This window comes from Borostomias antarcticus, assembly GCF_949987555.1.
Source record: "Borostomias antarcticus genome assembly, chromosome: 16".
Classification (NCBI taxonomy): Eukaryota; Metazoa; Chordata; class Actinopteri; order Stomiiformes; family Stomiidae; genus Borostomias; species Borostomias antarcticus.
The window spans coordinates 3,779,742-3,789,890 of NC_140249.1; the positions used below are offsets into that span (position 1 = coordinate 3,779,742).

Genomic DNA, 10,149 nt, shown 5'->3' on the forward strand with positions numbered 1-10,149 from the left:
ATGGCCTCTCCTTCACCCATTCACACACACATTCACACACCAATGGCGGTAGCTGCCATGCAAGGTGCTAACCTGCTCATTGGGAGCAATTTGGGGTTAGGTGTCTTGCTCAAGGACACTTCGACATGTAGACAGTCGGTGCTGGGATTCGAACCACCGACCCTTCGATCACTGAACGACTCGCTCTACCAACTGAGCTACAGACGCCCCTGTACATCTGCGGATGCTTATCATCAGTAAATTTATAATCGGCTTCTAGTTTTTCTTCAATTTCTATTTACAAAGTGATATAAAGATACAAGATCTGTATTATTGGCTATGTATATGGTACACACATACTAGGGATTTGACTAGGGTTATGGCCTACGCTGTTGCAGACAACATAGGACAGGGTGCAGGACAGGACAGGGGAAAGACATGACAGTGCAAATGCAACACAAAGAACAGTGCAAATAAAAAATACAGTGCAAACAAAATACAGTGCAACATACAAAATATGATATATAAAAGAGCTTACCTTGGTGATCTATCTGAATGTACTCTGGATTAAACTGAGGAGGAGAGTTTTGAGTGAGTTTTTTGATTTGCAACGTTCTGTAACCTAAATACACTGCTCAAAGAAATTAAGGGAACACTTAAATCACACATTGCGGATCTCAAACGAAACATTCAAATTGAAAAGATTCATTGATTACATTGTGTCATTTGTTGAGAACAAAATGTCGTAAGAACGGTCACAAAATCATTAACCCATTGAGGGCTGGATTCAAAATCACACCGAAAATCAAAGTAAAAGGTCTCAGGCTGATCCAACTGTGTGAATTTAATCAGCAGCGTGTGGACCAGGACCAGGTCATCACGGAGCTCCTGGACGGTCTGTAACACGACTTGGCGGCGGACGCACCGATACATAACGTCCCAGAGGTGCTCAGCTGGATTCAGGTCTGGGAACGTCAGGGCCAGTCAATGGCATCAATGCCTTCATCATCCAGGAACTACCTACACACTCTGGCCATGAGGCCGGGCATCGTCCTGCACCAGGAGCAGCCCAGGACCCAGCCACAGCGTGGGGTCTGACCATGGGAGAGGGACTACCTGTGCAGCCTGAATGGGCTGCAGGTACCGCCTCAGGCTACCAGTAGTGACAAGGGCACGAGCAAAACGCAAAACTAGAGAAAAATCCCTCAGGAAGGATAAGGAGGGAGAAATGCTCTGTGGCCACCACCTGCAAAACCATTTCCTTTTTAGGGGTCGTCTTGCTGTTGCCTCTCCTGTCCACCTGTTGTCGCACAATCGTTTACGCTTCCTAAATGGACAGATCGATATCCCAGAAGTTTAACTGCCTTGGTGTTATACTGTGATGATTAAGTGTTCCCTTAATTTATATATCTAAATATGTATACAGGTATATGCCGGCTAAAGTAAGGGTAATATGCTTACTGTGACACGCTGTGTTATTTTCCGGCACATGGTCCCAACTCTCACAAGGCGACAGTCCACGTCTACTTCAGACCTCCCTCTGCGAGCTGCTGATGGAACCTCCTCCTCTCTGGTTTCTGTCTGTTGGACAGAGGGTTTTTTGCGCAACAGTTTCCCAAGCTGTTCAGAGGGGAAATGAGAGGCGAGATGACAAAATAGAGATGGCAATAGGTCTCGTTCAACACAATCCTGATGTCCATTAAAATGCTTGAAAACAAATAAAAAGGTGCTTGGAGAGCACAGACCCTCGCCCATGAATGCATTTCGTGGCTCTGTGAATGTGAGCAGGACATGTTTGGTATTGCTGCATTCTTTAGGTTGAGCGCTTTATGCCAGGTCAAACCCTGTATCTCTGTGACCTTCCCATGCCGAGACCGTTTCAATTCCCCCCACTGACAATGAATGGGGGGAAATTTTCGCTCCTGAGCCTAAGTGCAAAAAATGAATGGAGGTGAATGGTCGGCCATGTTTGGGCGGCTCGTAGACCCGTCCTGTGATTCGGATCCGCTCCAAAATGTAATGGGTTCTGAGTTGGCCCATGCTCCACCCCTCCATCGAGTTTCATGAAAATCGGTCAGGTAGTTTTTGTGCAATTCTAATAAACCAACCAATCAACCAACACACGCCATCAAAAACTGTGGGCCGCTGGGGCGGAGGTAGTACGTATTTTTCATGCAGTGAATAGTTGCTTGTATCGGTTCCCAAATCAAGACTCAAACAATGAATCGAGTAGAATACTGCTCTACAAAGGAAAAAGCCAGTAATTTCATTTTTGGTCGAAAATGAGTTATAATCCTTTTTGTCACATTAAAGACAAGTTTTGTCATGTGGACAAATATCTTCTCTCTAATGTGTTGTGTTTTGGAGAAAATAGGGGGTTGAATTTACAGTTACTGCAAAAAGCCCTATTGGAAAACAACTTTAAAGTCATTTTTCTCAGTTTTGCACTCTGGAAAGTTACTGCCTTCTTCCTTTGTGGGGCAGAATAGTATTCCAAGAGATTACTACACCTCACAATTGGCAATATAGCCTTTAACACTTGATGGATGATATATTTAATATTTATGATGAATATTTACCTTGTTTTGCATAAGCATCTTCCTGGGTAGTCTGATTTTTGGGATGAGTTTATAGTCGGCAAAGTAATCGCTGGTGATATCTTCATCCACAGATGATTCCACACTGCCACTAGATGGCGATGGAGAGGGGTTGGAGGTGTCTGGAACTGCTCGGGAGGGGCGAGTCACCCTGCGGGTCAGTACTTCAGTCTCTTCATCATCATCATCACTGGATAGCACCACTGGAACACATCAACACAGAGAACACAATACAACACATGACTAGGGATACATAACTAGGGATGTGCATGACTCACCAAAATCATTTTCAAATAGTCTACTGTTCTTAAGACGGGATATTCAAAAGGCATTCAGCAATGTAATGTTTTTTTATTGTAAAAAAACAAAAAAACATCTTAAGATATAATATCCCAATGATTTGAGGCAATGTTGTCTACCCGATTCATTTTTTACACACAGAACTGATTTGTTAAAATGTTGTTACACTAAGTGCAAATAAAGGTTGAAATAACTTTTTTCCGCTTTTATCCTTTCTAGGCTGCTGGTATTTTGATAGGCCTTCCCCCCTCTCTCTCTTAGTGTATGATCAGCCTAGATGTGCTGTGTCTTGGAGCCAGATCAAATGAATGATTCGTAACTGATGTTATTCGATAGCCTCATTTTTATACAAGTAATATTCATGTTGGTTTAAATAAACAATTTTGCGACTGACATAAACATTTTATGTGGAAACTGGCACGACTATTCAAAAATGTGAACTCATCCCTAGTAGTGACTACAGGCAGTAGTGCTTGAATCACCTTTTCTATTTATGGAGGTGCATAGATGATGGAGTGTTACCTTTTCTGAGCACCTGTTTCAAACCTGTAACCCTCATTGCAGTGTTCAAGTAGATTCCAATCAATTCTCCAGGGCAGAATAACTTGTACTATATGGACAAAAGTGTGTCTGGGGGAATTTTTGCCCATTCATCCATAAGAGCATTTGTGACGTCAGACACTGACGTTGGATGAGAGGGCCTTCCATCACCACGTGATGCTTTACACCAAGCCCCTGGTGTAACGCACTCCGCCACTGGACTCTGGGGCAGTGGAAACGTGTTCTGTGGAGTGACGAATCACAACCTGCCTGACTGCATTGTGCCAAATGTAAAGTGTGGTGGAGGAGGGATAATGGTCTGGGGTTGTTTTTTTCTAGGGTTGGCATAGCCCCCTTAGTTACAGTGAGCTTACTAAGACATTTTGGACAATTCTAAGCTTCCAACTACTGTATGTGGGAACAGTTTGAGGAGGGGCCTTCTGTTCCAGCATGACTGTACCCTAGTGCACAAAGCAAGGTCCACAAAGGCATGGTCGGGTGAGGTTGGTGTGGAAGAACTGGCCCGCGCAGGGCCCTGACCTCAACCCCATTGAACACCTTTGGGATGAACTGGATATTGCAAGCTAGGACCTCTCATCCAACATCAGTGTCTGACATCACAAATGCTCTTCTGGATGAATGGGCAAAAACCCATTCCCCCAGACACACTCCAAAATCTTGTAGAAAGCCTTCCCAGAAGAGTGGAAGCTGTTATAGCTGCAAAGGGGGGACCAACTCCATATTAATACCTATGGATTTAGAATGGGATGTCAAAAAAGCTCCTGTAGGTGTAATGTGTAGGTGGCCCGTATACTTTTGTCCCTACAGTATAGTGTATTTATTTACCTTTGACCTCTTTGGGAGTGGGGTTCCTCCGGCGAGATGCTTGTTTTTTCTGATTCTCCTTCATTTGGAGACACTGCTGGCTATTTCAACAAAACGTGTTTAGAAATGAACATAAACGACTGACAAACGACTGACAAGTGTTTTCAAATGTGCATGGAAGTCACAGAGCCACAACAGTGGCGACGAGGCATTGTCAAGGACAATTGTTGTGGTCAACCACACCTGGAAAACACATACGGTGGGTTTGAAAGAACATCACTCCTCCTGTGGATTGAGCCACACTGGACTGGACTTCCAGACTGAGTTCTGCAACATAACCCAAGTTAAGTCAGCTGTGTTTAAGTTAGCAAAAGCTGACCTGACAGCAGTTATAGGCTTACCTGGTCATTTGTCCCATCATATTCAACCCTGTGGCGTTTCCTCTGAGGCATCTTTTCAATGGTTTGTTGACTGAAATGTGCTTCATTTGAAGGACGTCAGACTAACGTCAGCTGTTGGATACAACAACGTCAACATGTCACGAACAGTCACTCATTTAAATAAAACATGAATACGTCTTTTTTTGACCCCTCACCTGTCACTTAGCGCAATATTTACTGTTTTTGAAGTTAGTAAACTAAACTTAGTAACGTTAGTTAAATATATTCGTTAGCGTGGGTAAAACGGTGTTGGTTGTAGATAGTTAGCTAGTGTGCTAGCAACTTCACAGTTTGGTCAAACACGCGCTGGCTGTCCGGACTTCCGACTTTTAAGCAGCCAGTACCTTAGGTGTACAATAACACAAAGGACAAGACAGGTAGCCCACTACTATTACGTTTGTTTATCTTTTGGATTTTCTGTCTGTGTGTTTTGTTGTTTGTTTGAGGCAGCTACTGTGGCACACCGTGAGAAACCACAACCACGTACGGGTCATCAAAAATAGAGCCTGCGGAAGGATCAGCCAATCAGAGCAGCAAAACGTTTCTACTCAAATTTATATTTTAATTCATTAAACTTTTTTTTCTCTGTACTGTGCAGCGCTTTATACCCAGACTGGAACACTTCCAAAATACCATGTGTGTTCAAAAACATATATTTTAATTAATTAAACTTTTTTTTGTTAAACATGTTATAGTTTCAATAATTTCTAAAAATGGCCTATCCCATATCTGTGTGCATATGTGCATGTTGTTGTGTTCATATCTGTGCATGTGCATGCTCGGTTTGTGTGATGTTATCATCTTGCATGCTGCCAATGATTGCTTGAGTGCTTTCCCATGCAATTATCTCGGAGGCCCCAGCTGCTCGGGTCTTTATCTGAGAAACTGTTTATAGACAGCCTATCTATCTCACACACTAGGCTACAGCTCCTACAGAAAACGGGATTCCTCAGGGAGCACCATTATTGTGCAAGCTCCTGTTAATTCATGAGGAGCTTTTGTGAAAACCCTCAACCCGAGGCTGCTTGCTACTTTTGGAGACCGGAAAACTCGACGCAAGGTAGGTTTGATATAAACATAGACTGCATGTGGAGATTTGCATGAATGGTATTAGCCCATTAAACACTTACCCTAATCGATCGGCTAAACAAGTTGACTTGGATTTTCATCCTCTGTGTAGGCTAGGCTGTTAGACTATCTGTTATATAACGATTAGCCTATAATTTGTTAACCATTGCTTTCAGCAATTAGAAAATCCACTTGATTGGAAAAAAATGTGCAAAGTTCAAGATAAGGGCATCTTTTGCATTTGAGCTGATCATGTTTGACAATAGGTTGCTTTGTAAAGACGATCCTATTCATGGACTAAAACTGAATCTTTTGGCTGTCTTTGTGAACTTTACCATGGCAACAACATGAGGCTGTGTCCTCTGAATAATTTGCTAATCAATCTTATTGATAGTGGATAGTATTCAATGACAGTATGTTTACACTGACAGGCTGGGAGAGAGACAGTTTCTGTTGTGAAGCTGCCAGGGAGGTTAGGCTATCCATCGCTCCAATGTCAACAGGGCTGCGATATCTGCCTCTTCCGCCTCTCTGTTCAATCTCCCTTTACACCAATATGTGGCTGTCCTATAATGTTGTCCTGAAATGTCATATAAAGTATTCAAAGTAAAGTAATAGTATTTAGGCTATTTCTAAACTGTGTTGCATTACTTGATCAAGTGTACTGTATGAGTCTGAAATCCCCCCCCCCCATCTCTCTCTCTCTCTCTCTCTCTCTCTCTCTCTCTCTCTTCCAGTCCGTCGCCCACTCCATGTGGCAGGATGGGAGTAGAGGACTCGATGCCCTGGCTGCTTATCACTGTGCTGAGTCTGACCCTGATGCAGTCTGCTCACAGCCAGATCATGGCAGAAGAACCATGCAATGTCCAGATCCTCATCCCAGGACTAAAAGGCATACAGTGCACACACACACACACACACACACACACACACACACACACACACACACACACACACACTTTGATGAGAGGTTAAGCTGATGTGGGTTTGCTCTGTTTCCCCTCCCGTGTGGCAGGAGAAGCAGGGGAGAAAGGAGAGAAGGGAGTGCCTGGGAGACCAGGGCGGGTAGGGCCACCTGGAGAGATTGGTACGTCACTGTGTTCAGAGATTTTACATTTGATTGTCACTTATGGGAACTTAAGAATTAGGACACACTTGCAGGTTGACCTTTGGAAAAGGGTTTTTTAGCTTCTACAGTAGATCATGTTCAACCACACTTTGTGGGATGAAAAGATTAAAAACCACACTAGAAGGTTTGTCTCTATCTCACACACTTTAATTGGACAATTACAGTAATGAATAGAACCAGGGTAAAGTTCACCCTAGTAGGCTGGTTGCATCATTGCTGACCAGTCCAGAACAGCCAAGTGTTTACAAAAGGTCAGGGGTCATGTGGAAGATACCCAGAATCCACCACCCAGAATCCACCACTTGATGACATGTGTTTACATGCTTCTGGTAATGAGCCCTGGGGTCTGTCTTCATATCTAAGATTACAGTCCATGCTCAGACTGTCTTCATAGACTGTCTTCATATCTGAGATTACAGTTAACATTTTTTATATCTGAAATTACTGTACTCACTCGGACTGTCTTCATAACTGATATTATAGTACACACTCTTCATAACTGAGATTAGAGTACACACTATCCATAGCTGAGATTATAGTACACACTTCATATCAGATTACACTCATTAAAACTGAGATTATAGTACACACTTCATAATTTAGATTACAGTACACACTTCATAGCTGAGATTACAGTACACACTTCATAGCTGAAATTATAGTACACACTTGTCATAGCCAAGATTATAGTACACACTCGTTATAGCTGAGATTATAGTATATCTGAGACTAGAGTATATACTGTTCATAGGTGATGTGTTTGTTCATGTTTGTGTTGTAGGACAGCCTGGTGTGAAGGGACAGAAGGGCATCATGGGACACTATGGTAAAATAGGTCCAAGTGGATTGAAAGGTAAAATGAACTTGTATTGTTTCAGACTACGAATAGAGTTTAAATGTCACCTGAACATGTCACCTGAACATGTGACATCTCAAATCCTATGTTTTCACCCTCAGGTGTAAAGGGAGACCTGGGTGATTTTGGGCCAAAGGGCTCTAACGGCGATCCAGGTACGACCTAACATGATCTACCCGTTTATACAGTTGACCTGCGAGACTTCCTGTAAGGGTTTTCTCACTATGGTTGAAGTCTTACATGCCAACTGCTGGAAATGTTCAGATTTCACAGAGTAAAATGTGACATTGTGTTCGATCAGGTTTACCCTGTGAGTGCACCCCCCTGAGGAAGATGATTGGTGAGATGGACATCCTAGTGTCTCAGCTGTCCAGTGAGCTCAAGTTCATCAAAAATGGTATGATTATTTGATTGGTTGATTGATTGATTAGTTTCTTTCTGTGTCATGCACACACAGTGCCCAACCCTTATGGGTTCATAAGACACAGAGAATAATACAGTTGCAGTGTATTAATACAATCCATTACAATAATACATTCCTTGTCAATACTGCTTTAAACAAAAAAGTTCTATTAAAATGATTGTACATTTTTTTTATCAAAAGGTCTAAATGCTATAGTAGTTTATATTCATACAGTGACATCCTGTAAGTTGAACATGTTCTCTTTCATTGCCCATTTTGCTTTGCCTGCTGTCGTGCACCATGTGAACGCCGGCGAGCGAATGTCGTCAGTGTGATTTTAGAAATCCAAGTGCTCATTTTTCAGCACTGCCCTCCCCTGCAGCTGTCGCTGGCATCAAAGAGACAGACAGCAAGGTGTACCTGCTGGTCAAGGAGGAGAAGCGCTACACCGAGGCTGAGGCCTACTGCCAGGGCCGAGGCGGGCACCTGGCCATGCCCCGGGACGAGGGCGCCAACGCCGCCATCGCGGCCTACATCACCCAGGCGGGCTTGAGCAGGGTGTACATCGGCATCAACGACATGGAGCACGAGGGCCGCTTCACCTACGTGGACCGCTCGCCCATGAGTACCTTCAGCAAGTGGCGGGAAGGGGAGCCCAACAACGCCTACGAGGATGAGGACTGCGCCGAGATGGTGGGCGCGGGGGAGTGGACAGACGTGGCCTGCCATCCCACCATGTACTTTGTGTGCGAGTTCGACAAGGACGCTGTTTGAATGCTCCTCTGTGCAGAGGACTGCAGGCGCGTGAAGGGGTGATGGTTTACGTTTCGGCCTGTAAAGACATGGAGAGTTGACTGCGCTATCCAGCTGTGCTCTCTTTTGTTGGACTATGTATTGACGTGCAACTACATTGAGTGCAAAAATAGTATGATTACAATGTTCTTGAAAGTCAGCTATGAATTGAAACTATTAACCATTTCGCTTATAGCACCAATTGCCATAGCCTTTTTTGTCTAAATTATGTATATGCTCAAACATGCTGACACCATGTTTAAACCTTTTATTATTATATTTTGTTACTGTGCTGGGTGTGAACCCCAGTGTATTGAATCATGTGCTCACCCCAGTGTGAAAACACACAAACATGTTGATGATTCTTACAAGATATATGTGATTTCATTATGTGAAGTTGTGACCTCTTCCTGTTTCTTCAGTTACACAATGGCCTGTAAAAGGAAGCCATTGCTAGCATTTGTACTGATATTGGACCAGACAGTGGAGCCGCCGGTAAGGATGGCTGCACACTGTCACCTTCAAACTTCTTCATTACACCTCCTGGAAGTTGAGAAGAGGCCATCTGACCTGCTGAAATGAACAGACAACTATAAATGTGATAAAGGTTTCAAATTCATTGGATTAATCTTGCAGGTACTGTTCCCCACAGTGCAGACGAATAGGCTGTAGATGCTAACCGAGCAAGATAATTGGGATTCAGAGGTCATGCAGATACTTACATTTAATACTATAGTATGATATCCAAGTAGCCTCAAATAAACCTCTCTATACCAAATGTGGTGTCTTTTTTTCAAAGACTATTAAAAAAACAACATTGGGACATTTAAATGTGGGTTGATTTTCTAAATTCTGAGAAAGTGTAATGTGAATGATTCTGAAAATGCACAGCACAAGTCCCTTAAGAAATTAATAATTAATACAGAGATTAATTATGCATTCCATTCACCAGGAGTTGTGAGTCAGAAACCAATTAGCTGCCTCTGGAATGGTGAAATCTCGAGTTACCTTGGTAGTAAACAATTTGAATAGCTCTGTCTCAGAGGAAAGGATCATTGCCTGACAATCTGTGGTGGAAATCCGGCATAAGCAGTGTGTGTGTAGGCTACTACCATGAGTTCATTGTATTACTGTAGGCCTGTATCCTACACACACTGCTTGTAGCCTACTTGATCTGGTCATGAGAACTGAAATTCTTAGATTCATTCTTGAATCTTGAA

At 43.1% G+C, this 10,149-nt stretch overlaps 1 protein-coding gene across 2 annotated transcripts; it reads left to right on the top strand.

Annotated features, from left to right (window-relative positions):
- The first annotated feature begins 5,605 nt into the window (after nt 1-5,605).
- Nucleotides 5,606-9,698, top strand: colec11 (collectin sub-family member 11). 2 transcript variants are annotated; one of them, XM_084451232.1, is made up of 7 exons: nt 5,606-5,741; nt 6,487-6,641; nt 6,765-6,836; nt 7,660-7,731; nt 7,836-7,889; nt 8,036-8,131; nt 8,502-9,698. In XM_084451232.1, exons 2-7 carry the CDS (start codon nt 6,512-6,514, stop codon nt 8,909-8,911), a joined length of 834 nt encoding a protein of 277 aa, XP_084307358.1. In that variant the 5' UTR covers nt 5,606-5,741; nt 6,487-6,511; the 3' UTR covers nt 8,912-9,698. The 2 variants fall into 2 exon arrangements, with proteins under 2 accessions (XP_084307358.1, XP_084307359.1); XM_084451233.1 differs by having other exon boundaries at nt 8,520-9,698.
- Nucleotides 9,699-10,149: the final 451 nt, after the last annotated feature.

Bases quoted from the DNA above. Each gene is read 5' to 3' on its own strand.
- colec11 (XM_084451232.1), top strand. From the start codon at position 6,512: ATGGGAGTAGAGGACTCGATGCCCTGGCTGCTTATCACTGTGCTGAGT. The intron at 6,642-6,764 runs GCATACAGTGCA...CCCGTGTGGCAG, and splicing joins CCTCATCCCAGGACTAAAAG to GAGAAGCAGGGGAGAAAGGA. The intron at 6,837-7,659 runs GTACGTCACTGT...TTTGTGTTGTAG, and splicing joins AGGGCCACCTGGAGAGATTG to GACAGCCTGGTGTGAAGGGA.